The sequence below is a fragment of the Sinohyriopsis cumingii genome, chromosome 5 (genome assembly GCF_028554795.1).
Source record: "Sinohyriopsis cumingii isolate HCF-2022 chromosome 5, ASM2855479v2, whole genome shotgun sequence".
In the NCBI taxonomy this organism is placed as follows: domain Eukaryota; kingdom Metazoa; phylum Mollusca; class Bivalvia; order Unionida; family Unionidae; genus Sinohyriopsis; species Sinohyriopsis cumingii.
In genome coordinates, this window is record NC_142965.1 from 52233311 (window position 1) to 52255605 (window position 22295).

General features: G+C 36.0%; 1 protein-coding gene across 1 annotated transcript in view; it reads left to right on the top strand.

Annotated features, from left to right (window-relative positions):
- Positions 1-22295, top strand: part of LOC149799162 (A disintegrin and metalloproteinase with thrombospondin motifs 16-like) — a 119433-nt gene that overhangs the window by 77685 nt on the left and 19453 nt on the right. The window contains exons 14-19 of the mRNA XM_089958145.1: positions 5225-5499; positions 6275-6335; positions 6931-7066; positions 7972-8162; positions 8502-8619; positions 11395-11484. Of these exons, the coding sequence (XP_089814271.1) occupies positions 5225-5499; positions 6275-6335; positions 6931-7066; positions 7972-8162; positions 8502-8619; positions 11395-11484 (871 nt within the window). The remainder of the gene's footprint in view (positions 1-5224; positions 5500-6274; positions 6336-6930; positions 7067-7971; positions 8163-8501; positions 8620-11394; positions 11485-22295) is intronic.

Sequence of the window (22295 nt, forward strand, 5' to 3'; positions counted from 1 at the left end):
CGGAATCCACTTTGACGTGAGTATATGCAGTTTACCTCCAAACGCGAAGTACTGAGAAATGCAGAACTTTTTTCCTAATACCACACTAGCTGCCCTCTGATCCCTTCCTCGTAAACTTTTCAATAAGATCGTCCATCTTGGTGATGTCCTTTAGGAACAGCTCTTCAGGGTCATCAGCTAACAGCGCCACTTCCGCTAGGGTGGCCGATCGGTAGGCCTGCATGGGGATAGCTTCGACTTCAGATGTAATCCTTTCCAGGTGATCCATGGCTCTAAAGTTCAACTTGACTCCCGTTATTTCAATCTTCTCTGTGAAGATATTGATCATACTGTGGTTGATGGCTTTGAGAAACTTAGAGAGGTCCATTTCTAGGGAAATGATTTCTTGATATCATAGCTTGATAGTTGACGATAATTTTAACTATTACGTAACGACCCTCTTTCTGTACTAGAGTGGCCAGTTTAAATGGGAATGGCGCTTTTGCCACCTTTGAGGTCTTGCCCTAGTCCGACGTTTAGCTGCTTTGGATTGCCTCGGTGCAGGTATGGGTGGCTGCTTTAGAGTCGGTGTCTACGTTTGCCGCCTAGAAAATGGAGTCGGTCTCCCGGTATATGGGGCTATCTGCCAAGATTGGGCTACTAGTATTTGCCTTCAGTATATCCTTGTATCGTACCCGCTCTCCGTGATGTGCTCATTCATGATCAGTACGTTCATTCGCTCTATGCCCGGCATGAGTGTGATAGAAATATGTATCTTATTGTGTTGTGTACCACCAATCTCTAAAATGGAAAATAGCCTCTGCTTGCTTTTGGCTGACCCCAATGGCAGCTCTGTGTGTGCAGGTGTATATTAAATTAGTTTTCTCTAAACGGATGGCCATGTGTGGAAGAGATATGCTCTTTCTATAGAGCGGCTCTATTAGGGCCTTTACTTCAAGCTCATAAAGGACCTTCCAAGACTGTGGGGATGCTTTAAGTTCTATGCATCTCAGCTTGTCGACCTTGTGTCTGGACCCGCATTTGTTGAATGGGCGATAAGCGGCGAGATTGCCTGTTCCGCACATCCAGTAGGTCAGGAATCAGAGCCCATCTCTGTATTTAATGAATAATGCCGTAAGCGTTATAAATTTTCTTTCAGCAGGGGTTTTCATGCCCTAGGTCATCAATCTGTACATCTAAGTTCCTATACGATCTATGGTTTATGATGGTATATCACAGAAGCCTACATTGAAATACGTGATTCGATGGTATTCACTTGCTACCCATAACCTCAATCGTTATCTTAACGTTAAGAAATATTGTATGACACTGATTATGAACAGTAGACTGGGCATATAAAATATTTCTTTATCTTTGCAAAGAATTGGTAGCAGACTATACTAAATATGTAATCAACATATTTACAATAATGCAAAAGTCTCCTCTTTGAAATGTTACTTAATAAGTTGTGTAATCGAGGTGAGTGACATTGTACCCAAGTTCACCTCTTGCTTACGTTGCACGACTTACAGTCATGCGCAGTTAATGAAATAATGCATCACTATAATTTATATTTAATCACTAAATTACACAATTTCATTTACTGTATCACCCGTTTCAAGACACAAGACCTTGCATGGCAAATATGTCTGACGAACGTGTTCACTTAAATACTTCTCTTGACAAAATGTATTCTCGCTTCCTAAGTGGTTTGTTCTAACCCGGCGATCCTGATTATATTTTTCTTCAAGTTTATTACACTACTGATCATTTTCCTAAGTCACGCCTTTACACGACGTCTCAACTCGAATATGCACTCATATAATCAGCATTTAGTTACTTCATAACAGAATCATCTACAATCATGAAAACCTTCTATAGACGTTTCACCATTCCCTCATCCCTACACCTACACCATTTCTACGGCTGGTCAGTTAAAATAGTGTACTATTTAAAAATTTAATCAAAATAGCGAACATTTTACCTTGTACACTAAAAGATCATTTTCATAAATACATGACTTGTCCACTCCGTTTGTTTATTTTTTAAACCAGAGTATATCATTCCTATATCCTTGTCTACATATATCAATTATAAATCTGTGTCTACGAATATCGATTCTACATATTTAAGTTTGTCTTTGTTATTGCTTCCTTTATTTTCTTTCAACTTCATGAGGCCCAAGTATGCCGATGCAATTGAGATATGGAAATATGTTACATTTGCTGTGTTATTATCTTGTTTGATATATAATTTCTGTTTAAATCACAATTAATTCTACTGATCGCACACCGGACTCTTTTATGGTCCTGCGTGCACCATCTATTCTCCGTCATCCAATATGTGTTGTCCGTTATCTATTTCACTAATACTAATTGCTTGAAAAAATGTCATGCTTGCAACTATTTAGCCCTAATAAAAATGTTGCTTCGCAGACAAACGATGTGGCTGACGTGCTGAAATTCAAGATGTCACAAATTCTTCTGAATGTTTTTGTTTATAGTCTAAAATTGGTATCAGCTTGAAGTCCATCATGACCACCAATCTAGCTCTCTTGAAATGCTGGTTATTCCTCCTTTTTTATATAAATAGTCATGCCAACATGTAGTTTTCAAAGACATCTTATGACATCTAATTTATCCCAAATAAATTGACGCTGATCTGAATTTCAGCGTTGTCGCCAAGACGGCTATCATGAAATATTGTTGTCGCTATTCATCCTGAGTGGACGTGTTTCCCAAATGTTATCTCGTAGTAGATAATCATTGATGAAAATTGGGTTCGCACAATTATTTTTAAAATTTTGGTCGTGAAAAACCATTGAAACTTAGAACAATGAGAAACGTCCTTTGAAAATCCAAACATTTTGTAGTGACAGCATTTAAAGTTCACAAATATTTGACATATTACTATCAAATATTTCATTTTTATCATTTAAATTGTTCAGGGGACTGAGCACTGACAGTCATTCGCTTATAACACATGACGTTTATTAGGATACCTTCTGTATTATATCTTACCTTAAGGCCAGGCTATAATAAGTGTATATTTCACTACGCATGATTTTAAACGTCTCTTTCAATACATCAGTCAATGCAAAATGCACATGACTCACCGTGATAGTTTCGTCATCTGCTTTGATGACCTGGACATGCGTGTTCAATCGTAACAATAGTATGGATCCCAAATATTTATGGATCAGAGAGCTGATTGTAAAGGTCATACGTTTATGGCAATGTGCTATTTGCGAAATATGTTTATATATCTCGAAAGATGAGGAGTGTGAAATTATCTTGCATATCAGAGGTTTTAAATTTGTAAGAAAGTATTTTGAAATTATCTGAACAGATGTTGATGAATGTTTCGAAGACAGACTCTAAAACAGACATATTAGCCAGCTTGATATCCCCAATACAGCTACTAATAAAACAATAGTATTAGGGTCAGACCTTCTTCACAAGCAATCGGAGTTAAAAACCGACAACCTCTCAGAAGGCAGGAACGACACTGAAATTATCATTTACCATTCGATCATGTTATCTTAGAACAAAGCACAGGAATCAAATTTCCTGGAAAAAACATTTAGTAATATGGTCTCTCCCCTGAAGCTGTAGAAATATAGAGATTGACCATAGCTTGGATACAAATGCAACAGGAAAATTAGCAATGTCAGTAAATTGTATTGATAGTATCATTAAAATATATATTTTGATGATTATATTTTAAGATTTAAACTATTCACTCTTTATTTGATGTTTTTGGAAGTAAGACTCAGTATATTATAGTAAAACGGGGTTCAGAGTTCGACTTAAAAAGCAGGTAAATTACTTTAAGCAAGCGCTTCAAAAAATCTGCCAAACTCTTGGAAAGCCCACAAAAAGTCCTTAAATACGGTCTAGACATTCTGACAATTGAAAATGGTGTTATCCAATCTTGCTGCCATGGAAACCGTCTAAAAAATCTTAGATAATCTTACAGTGTGAATGGTGGCTTCAACATTAAGTCCTCATTATAAGACCAACAATTATATTTAATTGGTTCTGTCTGAAGCTGCTGATGATCTGACCTCCGTCATCGGCGCCACGGTGACCATCTTCTATATCTTGCTCCACTTAGTCCTTCCGGAAGATGTCCATATTGATATGGCAACTGTCTTAAAAGTCTTGTCCTTACTGACCCTCCTGAAATTATGGTTCGGTGAACATGGTGTTTTCGGTAAGAGTGCAACATTATTCCAAAGGCAACATTATTCCAAAGGCTGCAATATTACATTATTACATTTGTTCTAGTACATTAAATTTTGACGCCGTCCAAATCATCTGATATCTTGATTTGAACATGTGGAACTTCTTCTTACTAGTAATGTTAACAATATGGTAGCTGATGCTAATTGTTAATTAGAGCGTGTAAAAAGCAAGTTAGTGCATGTTTCTCGGGTGTATTTTGAGTTTACTTTAAGCCAACTGGCAAAGCTAGTAGAATGCTTGACAAACAATGCAGTCATTCCTTCGTACATCAGGCAGTATGGGCTCGCAGCTCAGTTTATGCCCATGAGAACAGCGAGTTTATTTCAGCATTGTTAGCTAATGTGGCTTCTTTGGTATAGCATAATTTAACTAGCTCATTTAACTAGCGTATGATTTACATTTTAAGACGAAACGATACATATATTCATACATGCGATTGTTTTAGTCTCGTGTTAGAGAGTGACAGCCAATGAGTCTGTAACAATACCATATTTTTCTCATACCCCTAAACTGCATATTGATTACGCATATCAGACACATGTACCTATCATCTCTTACAATAATATAGATTTTTATAAACAAAATAGATTCATACTTCTAAAACATTTATAATCTTTGATAAAACTTCACCAAATTCAGGTGAAACTGGCATATAAATGGCAATTCCAATTGATATATGTTAAATAATGTTCTCTATCCTAATGTCATAGCGTCCTCTGTCTGATTGACCGGTGACTTCAACAAACAACCCTTATGCATATATTTCGGCAAAGTGTATTATATGTGATTCACAATATAAGTGGCTAGTAAACTAACTGTGCCGGAAAAATAGTTTTGCATGATTGACATTTATCGCTGTGCCAGTTTTGATTATATGATGATTACTTTGGAAGCCAATGATAAATACAAACATCACTTTTATTAGCAAATACTGGGGAATGTAAAGAAAGAAATCAAGAACAGAAATGTTGACCATGTCTCATTTACCAATTGTGTAGACAATATGCGGCTGGCGCAGCTGTATCGATATGAATCTTGGGTCACCCACCTTTGGACAGATGGTAAACTATGGGACTACACCGAATGGCAAGTACTGCGAGGCAGGAAAGATCTGCTATCAGAATCAATGTAGAACCTGGGCAGAGACAGGGCTTGATGTCTCCATGTTTATTGTGGTTCCCGGAGGATGGGGAAGCTGGCAAGAGTGGACGGCATGTTCTCGGACATGCGGCAGGGGCGTTCAGTTCCGGAGGAGAATCTGTGACAATCCAAAGTATGGCTCTGTCGTTTTCTCTTTCCGTCTTTGTATGGCTCTATATCTTTTCGTTCTGTCTTTCTGGCCATTGTTGGGCAGGCTGACAGCATAATTGGCATTTCCTGATTATAGGCTTTTTTCTATACACGCAGACGACGGGTACATTTATTATTTCTTATTTTTAGTGCCTCTGTCTATAAGTAATGTTCTTTTTTTAATGCCACGTATTTATCCAAAACAAGTACTGCAAACTCTATTGCAAATAACGGACATTATTCTTACAGTTGCTCAAAAACGGAAATAGATATAACATGTCCGTTAATTTATGCATCTGCATATTACACCGATGCCATTTTCTCACACAAAAAGGTGGCAGTCATGCATTTTGTTTACATGTATATAACTGGATCAGCATTTTCAATCAATTAATGATTGACTTGACTGTGTTTTTAACTATAATGGTAATAATGTAATTTGTCTGGTTGTTCAAGTTTTAACCATAATAATGCTTTATTCGAAAGTCTTCAAATATAGATATGAGTTATTCTATAACATTACGAAAGATTTCAATGAAAGTGCATTTGAAGCCAAGTTTAGTAATGTAAGAAATCATTTTAAACGAAACAATTCTACTTCTTAGGGATACAAATATAAACCAGTCGCATAGATTATATATATATATATATATATATATATATATATATATATATATATATATATATATATATATATATATATATATATATATATAATTGGCATTAATACAATTTTGTTACTGATTTCCAATTTTAAGACCACGGAACTCTCCGCAGTGTTCGGATGAAGAATATCAAGCAATATTCTGCAATATTCAGGTACGTATGTTCTGCTAATTTCATACTTGTCAAATGTTTTCAATTTTAGGTTTACAAATTTCATAATCCTCAACTGTTTTCAAATTTAAGTTGATAAATCATAACCAGTAAACGTAATCACGATTCTTAAACTGACATCCTTGGCTGTTTACAAATGAAGGGATATTTATAAATCCAGAAAGCCTACATCAGTAAACCATCTTAGTAAAATTAATATACATGTCAGTTTATTGTTCAATAGACAGTTTGATTTGAATGACATCATACAAGTGTCGACTCTGCAATAGTCCGACGTACAGAATGATATTTTCATGGCCTTTTTTCTATTACATTTTAATTACAAACATTATTTTCCAGTTCTTTTCGCGCCATTTGGTTCAGTTAAATTCAGTTCTAAAAAAACGTTCGTAATTTAATGTGGGGCTGTATTAGAATGGTGTGTTACAATGTAACCATTAAAAAATGCATTGAGACTTTTTGATTCGTCGTTATTAGTTTCATTTTTTATTTTAGAGAGATGTACTATATGTATATACAAGGAGAGAGAGAGAGAGAGAGAGAGGAAAACTGACACATCTTATTAATTTTATTCCAGCCCTGTAGTAATGATAGTACCGATGCTTCAGTTCTGATCGTTCAGCGGGCTGGGGAGATTTGTACTGGTCTAATTGCATCTGGAGCTTTCAGCGCTGCGCAGTACAATGGAACTGGAATTCGATATCACTACCAAGGTAAGTAATTATGTGTTATCAATAGAATTGACAGTCAAGGTAAGTAATTAACTGTTATTGTTATTAATGAAGTAAATATTGATATCAATATCAGAGGAAGTAGTTATATGTTATTAATATATATATATATATATATATATATATATATATATATATATATATATATATATATATATATATCGATATCACTATCAGGGCAAGCTTTTGCTGGTTACAACTTTGTCTTCTGAGTGCATACAATGCAATCTTTCACATAGAAATATTAATAAATAATCCGAAAGATAAATTGGGAGTGTGGCATCATTGACTTTAAAATGATCATGCAATAAATTTATTTTTACATACCATTCTTTAGAACATGTGTTTTTCTAAACAACGTTGACTAATTGTCAACAGAATGAAATTATATTAGAAATCATAGATGTGTAAAAACTTCAACTATGAACTTGATTCAAAACGACTTGCTTGTATCATTTCTCGAATAATAGCATCTTTAAAAGCCAGTGTGAATATGACTGGTGGCATAGGTAACAAGAAATATCGAAAACGTTATTAGAGTGAGTTTAAACTAGTATGATTACTAACGTAGTTGTTTTAATACCCGTTGTAAACATTGCTTAAGATTCATTCGATTGTCTGAATTTTCATAATGAATATGGCCTGGTCAAATACATATATTTCTTTCGGCCCGATATGTTTGCAACATTTCTTACATATAACGAAGCTTCTATTCGATGAAAATTTAACTCTTGATAATCGCACTGTTAAATAGTCTCGTTCTGGTAGCCTAGAGACTTAGCTTAAGACGATAAATCTTTAAAAATTATTGTTGGATCAATGTAAATCAACGCAACGTCCAGCCTCTTTTTGTAATAATAGACTGTTCGCATATATCCTTTCATCAGACTATACAGTCTGCGAAGTTAAATGCCTAACAGTGGCTAACTACACCACGACCGTTTACGAACAGCGCTATGGTTTGATGCCAGATGGAACCCCTTGTACGTCAACGAATTTCACTTCCACTTATGCGGAAAAGATTGGAGCTCCCTGGTCAAGAGGAATGGTTACTGCCTGCATGCAAGGATATTGCAGGGTAATATTATATAAGTATACGTTACACACAATGAAATACTCTATCTTCAAAGACATAAAGCAGCTTGGTGTCATATTATGTCGCTGCCAAAATTTATATAGGTAATATTTTCTCAGAGCCCATATTGTTTTATTTTTGATCAGTTTTTGACATCTTGCTCACAGCGTCTGTGACACCAATTTTATTTTGTTATATTGTCATCGATATTGGTTTAAATGGCAAAGTCTAAAGACAATTCAAATGTGTTTCTCTCGACAATGTTATTTGAAGTAATTGTGATTCCCGTGTCATAATTTCTTTCTCTCCTCTCACCAAGATATTTTTCAATAAATCCTGCAGGTGTTTGGTTGTGACAACACTTTGAATAATACACAACGGGACAGGTGCGGTGTCTGCGGAGGAAATAATTCTACATGTAATGTCTATGATGTTGAAACATTGGTTAACATCACTGCAGGTACATACTTCTATTATGGTTCTTGTAAACAATTTCCTCTTACCTTTGATTACATAAGTCTTGCTGTTTACTTCTGTATAGCTATGCTTGGATTTCTTTAGTTTGTGAAATATACAACGTAAATGTACACATATGTCATGTGACAGCCTTTTATGTATTATAACAACATAGATCGTGAGGTATTTTTTTGCTGACATTACTATAAATGTGATTCGGAAAATTACTAAATTAAATATACCAACGATGTCATTTTATCTAATCAAAAGAGTGTTACCGATGGCATGATTTGTATGGTAAATTAAAACCGACACTTTTGCTGATTCACTCAGTTTACTATGTTGCAATATATATATATATATATATATATATATATATATATATATATATATATATATATATATATATATATATAATGCTAACTTGTATCTTATATATCTTCACTATCGTTGCTTTAGATTTTGTAGCTTAAATTTAAACGAGTTTGATGATTCAATGTACCATCTAGTAACTAACTTGTAATATTTTGTCGAGATCACCAATATTTGATTGGTAAAAATATAGTCGGATTCTGCCAATGAGAATGTCAGGAATCATTTGAACTCAAATATTCCCCAGACGGAAGGGTCATAAATTAGTGATATATATGTCCTCTCTCATTTGAAGCATTGGTCTAACTTTCTGTCATCTCCTTGGTTTTCATGACCAATATATTTAAGGTAACTATTTTGCCCTGAAACGATAATAAGGACCTTCTTTTAGCTTTAGTCAAATTTCATAATAGGGTGCGGAGAATATCGAACATTTGGAACGTCCTCAAGCTTTATCTATTACATACTATAGAAACGTGGATGTAAATGATTACTATTTTGAACTGCTCTCACCCCGTGATTGTTTGTTCTTCATAATAACTTCATCAACATTACAAATAAATTGATGATTTGTCATCACTAACAGTAACGCAAGCAAATGTTGCAGACAAATGCAGCCGAATGATTTTTTTTCTTCAATTTATTAAAACAAACAGTTGTGGGAATAGCATAAACATTCAGGCGCAGGTATTTCATTGATTGTTGAAACGTCATGGAGTGTTGTTTTCATCACCTATTCCGTTATAGCATTCTGTTCTTCACACATCTAGTCGGATGTTCATCCGAAAAATACTTGTCTATTTGGTGTGTCACGACGATTAACCTAGAGTCTCTATCGAAGCAGGGGTTATTCGATTGGAATTGACAAGAGATAATGATGTTTTATCCAGAAGTAGTAATGGTCTCACATCTGACCGTTTGTGTTCCATAACATTTTCGCACGCAGTTCAAAGTTAATGAGTCGGTTTTTGTGCGTTATTTTCCTTTAGACAATCAACCTGATAATATTGTAATGTCGCAGACGAAAACATGTGTTCAGAAACTTGGTCTTGGCCTCTATTTCTTTCTCAGTCTTTTTTGTAATAAAAATTGTGCATATGAGTCAATAGACTTCTATAAATTACTTTTGTAAATTCGACATATGTATCACTAGATTTCTAGAGTTGTGGCTTTCTTTGTATATTAGATATATCGGTTAATGTACCTATATAATTGTCTTTTGTTAGAAATTGATTATAAGGGTCAATGGACTTGTAGAGTTGTGTCTTCTTTTATATATATATATATATATATATATATATATATATATATATATATATATATATATATATATATATATATGGGTTAATGGACTTATATAGTTGCGTGAAACACCTCACCTCATGTTCAAGTTTTCCACTCAAGTTCCACTGACATGCTTAAACCATTTGAATAGCCGTATTTGTGCGAATTGCAAAATATCTACCGATTAGAAATATTGCCAAGTTACGACAAATAAGACTCAAACATGTGAACTAAAATACTGCACACTGTGTGAGGATACTAGGGGAGACTATGTAAAGATATAGCCCGACCAGTAGAGTTGGGAGTCTAGCACCATACGACTAGAATATCATCTGCAGTCCATGAGAAACATACAACAGAATGACGTTGATTACAACCATAATACATCATAACAGAGGATAGATCCCTAAAGAGAAAGGTCAAGGAAGGTACAGAGATCAAACGGAATAGATAATACTTCAGTGCGATGGAGATGGGGCGGAGGCGGGGACAGTTGTTGTTGTTGTTCTAGGGTTTAACGCCATTTTTCAGCACAAGATAGGCTATACATAGCGGCCAGTATAACTGGTGGAGGAAAAACCCTGGAAAACCCAGGGAATAAGCAACGACCCACGAGAAGCTACTGGCAGGCTTTCCCATGTACCCACGCTAGCCGAGCCTTGGACTCGAACCCACGCAGACAGAGGTGAGATGGCAGTGATCTGGAACGGTGAGCGCTTTAGACCACTCGGCCACTCGGGGCCCCTCTCGGCTGGGACAGAGAGGAACAACCGAAAATCGATAACTTCAAAAGTTCTAACATCGACCAATACTAGCATTGTTGTATGACTGATTCAATCTAGTCGATCGAGACAGAATACTCATATAATCTTAATAGCAAACATTTCAGACTTTACTTGTGTGTTTGATTTCACCACCGCTTTCTTATTTGTTTGTGCATAATATTTCCAAGGATTAAAAATGTAATTATTATATTTCTTTTCAGCAACAGATGGTGCAACACTTTAGTTCAATCATCGTTATCTCTCTCTTTGTCTCTGCTGCGTGCATTTCTTCTCAGTGTCTGTCTGTTGATAGGATTTATACATCATATCGTTATACGTGTTTCTTTTTCTATAACTAGGTGAAAGATTTCTCCTGCAGTCGCTTCCGAACGGTACTTACAAGATTTTCTTTTACTTCACCTATAATGACATGAAACAGAATTTCCTTGGTAAATATCTTATTTATTATATCAATTATACAGTTCCCTGCGCATTAATTATAGAGTTTGGGAGAGGGCGGGCAATGCACTCATGCGATAAGTAATGTACCTCCTCTTTGAAATATGTTCCGGAATGTTTCTTTAAGAGCAAAATGTCATTGTAATGTGTAGGGTTATCAAGATGTCCGTGTCAAGAGGTAACATTTTTCTATTTTAAAATGTTTTGCACATAATTGAAGGGGGAAATAAATAAATAACTGAAAACTTACCCATATATTCACCTATATTTGCACTAAAAGGCATGTTCGTCTTCTGATTTGCATAAAATGTAAAACAGGTGATTGCACTCACAACATTTCAGCTGCTTATGCACGCATGCAATTCCAGCGTTAAAGATCGGCTCTCGAATTCAGCATCAAGATTTGGGTTTTGGCCTTCTCTGTACTATCAATGTTGTAGTCAAATGCAACGTAAATGTATTTTAAGAAGGGAATACAGATTCAATATATAGCACGTGTTATCGTGTTACTGTTTGCAGCAGGCTTTCTTGAATTGGTCGTGTACTTTTGTAAATCATTAGTGCAGAAACTTCTCAATGATACGATTATATTTTCAGGCCATTACATCAGAGTGGTATATGTGTGTATGTATGTACATGTAGATGACGTGCTTGACTTTCATGTCAGTACACATTGAAATAATGTTTAATTTTCTCTATTTGTAAAGGGTTTGGACCTAATCATTTGTACCAAAAACCGTGTTATCACAATTAAGCTAAATGCACCTCAGGTACGGCAATTTTGCTTTAGGACATACCCATTGTTAACGAAAAACATCATAGGAGAGAATGGCAGAACATACTTCAAGTATAATAACGAAGTTTGGTTTGCATGTTTATAACTTTATGGAGCTGACCTGGTTAGATTTTCATGCGCTTATACTAATTTTGTGTGGTGAATTTGTTTTAATTTTTGAACGTATTTGGCATAGTGTTTGGCCATAAATGTTTATAACACAAATTTAGTCAGCATGCAATATATGACATTAGTATTAGAAATAAATATGTAACAACATCAAGTTTTCTAACTCTTTCAGTAAAGTAATGAAATGTTCCGTAAATAGAATTATAGAAGATGGAAAACAATGAAGGATATAATGATATGATCAAAGTTGTCAGAGCTTTGTGATTTCAGAGGACCCTGTTTACATAACAGTCCACTCTATGAGAAACGTTAATAATTAATAGCTGTGTCGGCTGCATTGGGGGATATTAATCTTCCTATATTATACAATAGTATTTTAATCTTTTTAACGCTGTCTCTGAAGACTATTTAGTAGTTTCCTTTATCCTCCCCCCCCCCAACAATCTGTAAAACATAATATCCAATGTGAACTCAGTGTCCGGGAAAGAAAGGGCAATTCAAATTCATACGCCGTTAATATTAGCTTGCTGAGTTGACAGATGAGCATAATGGTCATTGCTCTTTTTATGTACTTATGTGTCTGCCCTGAAATATGCTCAGACGTATTATAACTACAAAGGAAGGTCTTTTTCTTTCCATTCATCCCAGTAGTCTTCATTTACACCGAGATTTCTCCGTTTTGCGGCGTTTTGTGTAAGTAATGTATTGTAACATAAATGGGGGCATGTTTGACTTCATTTATAGCTATTTGCGTGACAAAAGTCATAATGGTATTAAAGTACATTTGAAAATGTCAGATATGTATACCCATCACGTTTTGTACAGCACAATCATAGCCGAATAAAAAATAATCACACAAGCAGCATGAAGGGTGAACAGACAAAAATTTTAGACCGAAATAAAGCTTCCTACGGAGGATTAAAAAATACAAGTGTCACTGAGACCTCATATTGGTCTTTTTTGTGTGTCAAATGTATTTACCAGGGTAGTCACCAATGTGTGTGTAAAAAACGCAGTCAGGTGGAGTAACTAAATCATTATTGATATAAGAATGAGCGATTCTACGTCAACTATGGATTCTCACACAGCTAAACTAGTTCGACAGGGATTAGATGCAATTAAGAAATATCTTCCCGTCCATGATTCTGTCAAGAAACAATTGCAAGCACGTCAAGAGTCTCAGGTGGAATTTGCAAAAGGTGCAGAACAGTTATTTAAACCAGTAACAAAGACTAATGAAGGAGTTAAAAAGGCTACCGAAGGTCTTCTTCGCACGTTGGAGCGAACCGCTTAGTCAGCTGTGAAAATCGCACAAAGAACTGAAAAGAAACAAAATAAATTCTATGTGAGCTTCCAGCTGAAATAGCTGCTGCTCCTGAATCACAAACAAAAGAAAGAATTGACAATACGGATGATCTTCGTTTTGATGTAGCCGATATGAAAAATCTTTTACCCGAACTAGAACCAAAACCAGCAAAAGAGAGAACTGAAGTGAATGATAAATTTACCGAAGAAGTTCTTACCTCCATAAAAAAAATAATGACAGCGTGGAAACATTATCTGTGTTTACCGTGATAATAGAGGAAAAAGCTTTAAAACCAGATTTCGCTGATATTACTTTATGTCGTGAAAACTAGTACAAATGGATATACGGTATACACAACGGAGTTGATCATGGGCGAATTAGTGATACAAAATATATTGCATTTATCAAAGTAGTAGATAACTATCTTACACGGATACTATAAAAAACACAGCCAGTATTACAACAACCAGGCTAAAAAATCCGGAAAAGGTATTATCACTGGCAGTGTAAAAACAGAAAAACAAACACTTCCGTTGCCCGATAAACTTTGTTCCAATAATGTCCTTGCCGATACTGATTGACTACAATTTGAATCGGTGGAAGACGAACCGGTAATATTTCCGCAGAAATCGTTAATGAAACAGCTATTGTTTGCCAGAGATTATTCACAGGAGGTATCATGGACATTCATGTTTATCGGTCTCTAATTAATGAAATTGTTGATGATTACCGCAGTGATTGAGGGTATGTAATTAGATCAGTGACACGAAAATAAGATGATTATTCATAACGCTTAGCGTGGATATGTAATGGTCAGTGTGATAAATTCGCGTTTACCAGCATATAAAGCGATCTACGGAGATGCAATCATTCATGTTGTTTGGGGTCTATTTAGAAAGAATGCCTCAAAAGCAATACCGATTGCAAAGCAGCTAAGAATGAAAGCTATTGACGTTGTTCGTGATAAAGGTATTGGTACTCTTGGTGATATTGCCAGTAATGTATTCTCAGCAATCAAGGATAGACTTGCACGATTAATAAGACGAACATCTCAGCCAGTAAAAACGTTATGCCTGCAAATGTTAGTAAAAAATTAAATCAAGCTGCAAATGAACGGTTGAAGGAATTAGCCGCTGCAGAAGCTCGGAATATAACTGCAAATCTGTCAGCGGGTAGTGGGTTATCGTGTCGTCGTCACTGACGTTAAGCGTCGATGATGGTGCATCATTTTAGACAGCAACAACTATAAATAAAATGTTCAAACGTGCATCTGATCCCGTATTTGACATGGATGCGCAGGTACTCAAGTATGAGTCTGTGCGTGATTATCAATATTATTCTTATGAAGCAGGAGAAATAAATCAGCGTAGACGAATTAAACTACAAGTCCAAGATACATTGAGGTATTTTCTACCCACTGAGGCATTCACTGAAATTCATGATAGACTTCTGAAATTGGATGAAATCCTTATGGTGAAGCGCATGGTTAATTGGTCAATTTGTTAATAACGGAATTATGGCATTATTCAGCAGTTCACGATATATGATTGACGGTAAGGAAATAGAAGCATGCATCAATGACGCTGATGTTGCTACGACAATATCGGGGTTATCCCAATACAGAATTCTCAAATACGAAATCATATGGTATTTGACCAACTTGGGGTAAGTGAAGTTTCTTTGAGGAAAAATTAACATCAAGAACCGTCTGAAGAATTGTTGATGGATTTGAAAACAATCATGTTACACGTGCTTATGATCGCTTGATGACATTCATGGGGCGTTGATTCTTATTTGCAAATTTCTCAGAGGGATTTCTCGACGTTGTATCCGATCTACTACTTTTGGCTGGAACACCTAGATTTGTTTAGAAAGTCAGTCGTTGATATACATTTTCGAGCTCGAGTAGGTGCACTGCCAGACGGTGTTGCTGATTATCGAGCGATCGTTCTTTTACTCTCAGACAAAACGATTCTACTTGAAGGTTTAAGTGGACGAATGAGAGTTATTGATGCCCCAGTAGAAAACATGTAATTCAATCGCTCATTATAGTATAATGTCATATCATCATGTTATTGTTACTCTTAATTCTGGTCAAATTGAATGCTACAATCAGCCTATAAAAGAATTCTGGAATAAAAATATTGCTGAAATTAACACCGATTGCATGAGGTCCAAATAAACTATCATTGACAGAACGTCAACTCAGACACTTCAGTGGCGCGAAACGATCAAAGACCGGTGTTAGAATTGATCTTTCTGCGGGTACCATTAAAGACATAGCCAAGTCGGGTGGTATATTTCGACTTCATGCAGCTATACCAGCTTTAATAGCCGCTGAGACTATAGCTGTTGAAAAAGCAGCTGCACTTGGTGCAGTTAGAACTGAAGCTGGGATGGCAATAAAAAAAGCAACAGGTCAAGAAATAAAGACTTCTCTTAAGAAGGGCGAGGTCTAAAACGGTTGCCATGACCCCACCCCACCCCACACACACACTCATGATATGGTCAATCCACAAGCAGATCGGGTCTAAGACTTCCCGAAACATTTCAATGAACATGTTTCCCATGTCCAATTTTGATCTGCTTGATGCTGCTACGAAATCAAAATTAACAAATTTAGAAGTGTTTTATGCGTGATCCATTATCAAAAGAACCAAATCGTGTTGAAACCGGTATAATAAATCTCGTTCTGGTCCATGCATTCACTGAGTTGCATGCGCGATTCACCCACGTGGAGTTGTTTATTTTGATTTTGTATTGGTTGGCGCCACCAAAAGAAATTTTACAATATAGTGGCTTGGCCAATGACATACTAATATGGCATTCAACATTACCACCGCAGAAATTAACAGATCCCCCAATACGCGGTCCGGAAGTAATTGATATACTTGATGCTGGGTCTCAGTTCTTCTGCAGTCTGCTGCCGCATAAAGCCGTGCACGAATATACAGCTAGACGACATCGTGGTCCAACGTTTTAAATAGGTCAATGGTTTATAATGGTAGACATTTACGGATGATCTGCTTAAGACTAACCCAAAGGTGACTTATCCAAGTATGCAACCCATAACGAGTTCAAGAACGAACTCGTAGTTTTTCAGGATCAGCACAGACGGTAAAGGACGAGCAATATCCCGTTGACAGATATTATTCTAAAAGTTCCAGGTGCGATCGAAAATAACTTAGTGGTGTTTGCTAAAGACGGTAAAATTAAAAACTAGGAGGAATCAGTTCTAACACTCATGAGAGGGATTACTGGACTCATCAGAAGAATTGGAGATATCATGTATGGCGATCTCAACATGAGCAAAAATAAAATTACCTATGTGAGTGAACCAAAATCAGACGATAATGTGGCCAAAAATATGTTGACATCAGCAACGCCACTTTCAAAACTGAGATCGATAAATACGTTGCTAAAACTGGCAATGTAATGACTGGCGATTTCAATATGGATAATAATAAAATTACTGGATTTGGAGAACCAGAACCAAACGATGACGCTGCAACTAAAAATTACGTGGACAATATCAATATCCCGATGATGAATTAGTTAATGACAATCAATGATGGATTGATTACGTTTAGGTCTGAATATGCTAACCATGTAACCGCATTTTTACATTTTCTTAGAAACATAAATTTAACCATTAATGACATTTTTGGAAATTCAGCAGTCTCCGATATTAAGCTCTCTGAAATCAGAAAGATTACCGACGACATCAAAGAGATTCTAGACCTTACACCCACTGTATGTGCAATAGCGTCTGGATTGTTATTATGGACACTATTCATTAAATTCATCAAACTTACCGCTACGGTTATCGGTGAGTACAGGTTCTCGATAATCTGCGTTACAATAATTACAGTATCTACCACGATTTCAAGTCGTTTTCCAGGTAACGCATCTTCTGGATCTGTGTTAGTGATATTGGAGAAAAACCACGAAGGAACATTCGTGGTGGAAACCAAAGAAAAAACATCGACGTCTTGTTGTGCTATTGGTGTATTGAATCCATCGCCGATGGCACCAGTGATAGTAATTGGTGTTTCAGTTACAACAGGTATTGCCGGTATCCTTAATATCTGGCCAAAATAAATTTATCTACGTGCGCTGTTAATAAAGTACACGAACATACAAATCAATTATCATCAGCGTCGCGAGCACATGTCAGATTATCTTCGTTGATATCATCAGGTTTCAATGATGGATTAATATCAGATCAGGAATTCACAGAAATGATCAAGATTAGCCATGAGGTCCTGACTGTGACAGGATACAAATTAGAATCTACGTCATTGCCTGTGAAAAACGATATTAGATCTCTGATTTAAAACATAGGGATTCAAATAATAATGTCACAAGAATTGGTACAAAAATTTTTTAGCTAATACAACTCCTCCAAACACCACGATGATTCCAGCGAAGGAAAACGCACAATCACAATTACAAGTGTATCACAGCTGGCTAAACATTAGATCAAAATCATTCGTTGGGTTGCAGGCAAATATTGCACTAGTATTTTCGTATAAAACTAAATCCGATGGAACTACCCGATTGGCAGGTTGTGAGCATACATACGGGCAATTTTGCATCTGACATCGAGTTTATCAATCGGGTTATCGTTGAAACAGTGATTGTTACCGTGATGAATTCGCTGCTTATTCGTCCTACTCCAGAACGACATCACTTAAGAATATATTTCCCAGTCATTATACGATTTTAAAAGTAGATTTATGCACATTTAAGCCTCCCGGGTTTAACATCGACGAGTTGACAAAATCAGTCAATGACAACATCGACGATTATTTTTCAGCGATACTAGAATCATGGAGAAACATAGTCCCACCAGCAAGCATACTCAAGTACAACAATGTTCCATACGGTGGTGGTCGTCATATATCACCAGAAGTAGTAAATATTACAACAACGATCAGGGTCATTCTAGTGTGTCATGCGATCGATATCAGCTATCAAGTAGATCTTTAAAAATCGAAGCAGACGCAACAGGGATATATTTTCGATTGTGTTAGAACTTGTTAATCCAGTTTATCTGCGATATCATAATCCGCTGCTGTCACGGATGCATTTCAAATTTACTGACCAACGCGGATACTTTATTGATTTACGAGTTGAATCTTTGAATATAAATTTGTATATGCGCTCATGAGTTCGTAGAACATCGGCGTCATCCTGACAAAATTATGATTTTGTAAAATAAAAAATCGGTTTCTGAGTCTGAAGATCTTACGAACAATTATTTGTGTGGTATTATATAATGTATCAACACACGGTAGTTTTTGTACAAAATAAAAATGTACTCGAAAGTGTCGTCAGAACAATATTCACACATACCTTCACAGAAAAATTCAGACTTAATATACTTATTGATCATTGTGGTGATGAAATATTTTCTTAACGCAAGAACAGTTAAATGAGTTACAGTGAGAATATATTGTTGCGGCTCTATGTGATAAGGATCAAATTCTGAATTACTCACATTCTTGTCTTAAACCGTCCAAATTATATGGATTATAATACCCAAGAGATATCCGACAGACAACACCACCGACAATCATCCAGTTTCATTAAAAATACTATAATCTGAATCCGAATTAAATATAATCCCCTTGCCAGAGAATTGGACACTGTCAAGGCAGTGGCGGAGAAAAAAAATATTGTTTTAACTTATATCTCCCTCTGTTTTGTCGGAGACAAGGACTCTGTCAAGGAAGGGAGTCAGAAATGAATTATTTCCCCTTGTCGGAGTTCAAGGGATATTGATTTCACCACTTTCACTTTCACAATCCGATTATTTATAATCGTACAGGTTAGAGAATGTTTAATTTGTACTCTACGGAGATTCGAACCCAGGTCCACGGGTAAACGGCACCCATCGCCTTGCCTGCACACACGAGCCCATATTCCCTCATAACTAAGCACACATCACCAAACAATGAAGTAACTCAGTCGGTGTTATATGCACTCGTGTGTAGCAGACACATTCGCATGACGACCTAGTAAGTAATTCTCATGTATCTACACAGTCATTCCATATTCCTATGAAAGAAATCAAGGTGTATATAAATAATTATAGAAAATTATAAATATACGCCAGACAGAACGGAATGTGCTACCCCAGGATTCTATAGAAGAATGCTTGATAATAGTAGGCAGATTAATATTTTAATACAAATAATATTATCATACAGGTTAGAGAATTTTTAATTTCTACTCTACGAATATTCTAACCCACGTCCACGGGTAAATTTCACCCATCGCCTTGCCTGCACACACGAGTCCATATTACCCCATGACTAAGCACGCACGGGGGGGGGGAATGTTTGCACACCCACCTCATAATTAACCCCGGCCGAAGTAGCACTCACCACGTGTTGACATGGTGGGAAAGGGTACATGAATGTTCAGTTATCTCTTCAATTTCGAGCACTGGGGTGGGTCCCACTTGTAACTAGAACTATATTTCTTACACATTGACCAATACTTGGAAATCCAGAAATAGCTCATCCATGGGGCATGGCTTATTTGTTTAATCATTTTTCTCTCTTATTTTAATTATTGTCCCTGACAAAGTTTGGAGGGTGCAAATAACCTGGCAAAGTATATAAAAATACAAGGATAGTGTTTTAAATAACACAAAAGACAACCAAAAAATTAATTTATTTATAAGTGGAAGCATTTATATAAAAAAAACGAGGCTACATATTAGTCTCTCCACTGGGTGATGCTTTACTTGACAGAGTTATCTCCCTTGACTGAATTTTAAAGTCGAAGGGGGAGTACCTAATCACGACAAACCTATATCTAATTCAGAGGTATATTTTTTCTAATTCAGTGTTTTTGTTCCAATTCAGTATTTCTTGTTCTAATTCAGCATTTTGTTCAAAGTCAGAAGTAGATCCGTACTTAAATAGTATGCTTTGTTTGTATTTCTTTGAAAACGTTGATCTTTTTATTTTATTTGCGACAATGTTTTTCCGAATATAGGAAAATATTAAACTGTCTGGCAGCTCCATATAACGACGGAAATTATATTTCTTCCCATGTCTCTGTATCTACAGATATAGCCAGTCTTTAATTATTTTTATTAAATTTACCAGTATTTCCAAGTTTATAATTCTGGCTCTGTGTAATAGCTTGCAATTATTCAAAGAATTATCGAGTTTTCTGCCGTTAATATGACCAATCACAAGTCTTCTTTCGATCAGTCCTCGAAAACATTCATAAATACATTTATGACAGAGATACCCCCCCCCCCGCAGTAAATCTAAGATAACCATCATTATTAACCGAACCGACCGGGTTTTTCTTAGTTTACAATTTCTGATGACTCGTAACTTTTAATGATAGAATGTATTACAAATTCCCCTTGCTCCACTTATATAATAAATATTATTAGTCTAAATTATCATTTTATTACTTGAAAACATATTTCCTTCTCGAAGGCAAGGACTTTGTCACTATCACGAACAAATAGCTAGAGAGTCTTCGGCCTTTTTGTATCGGAGATTCATTATCATTATTTGTTATCACAATACCGTTTAAAAGCTATGTACATTTTTACCGCCGCATTCTACGCATAAATGCGATTTTCCCCGGACTTCTTTTATTACATTTCAAAAACGGCTTTGGTCCTTGACTTACTCGTCGCACACTTTGAAGATGATATCCACATAATTCATTTACATAAGCCCGATTACAAGAAGTTGCGGATCCAATCATCAACCACTTACAATTATTTGGCAAATAAGACTTTAATCAATAGCATTCGTGAAGCTAGAAAGAATTTCGCATTGATGACGCGATTCATATTTGGTCAACATTCAGAATTAGGCAAGATGATAAACCCCAAATTGATGCAACAATGAATGGCCAGCGAGTAAGGACAATTATAAATTATCTCGTCGAACAAAGTTACATTTTCGGAATAAAATGTATAGTAGCGGTAGAGGACACCTGGATTATCCGTGACAAACGTGACCCTGTTGGATTACATCATGCTGGAGGTATTGTAAAGTTGAAAAAAATTCCATACCAGATGTGTTGGCTGGTATTGACAAACCATATAATGAACGAGCATATTCTGTGACGGCAGTTGTTTATGCGATATATATCCACTGAATGATAAACCTTGCGTTGTTTTCAAACCGATGAACCTTTCGACGCTGAATAGTGTAGCTGAGCGAGTTACAGAACATTTCACAAACGCGATACGTGGAAATGATCTAACAGATGTTCTACGTGCAAAATAAATGAGTTGGCTGAGCGTGTCAAGGGACCTGGAGCTGCGATCAATGACGTTGCATCGCTGGAAATGAAATTAAAATTTCCGATAAGTGTGAAAACAACAACCCGCGAGATTATGTACGAATCAAAATATAAATCAGAGAAAACTTCAATAGAAATCGTTGATCATAACGCGCACAGTATTTCCACGAGATAGAACTGTAAAATTGTATGACGGTGATAAATTTGATTTTATTACAAATATCAGTACAAGCTACCCTATATCCGTGTGATTGTTTCAATGTTCTGAATGTGAAAATTCTGATCTGTTGGTACGACCT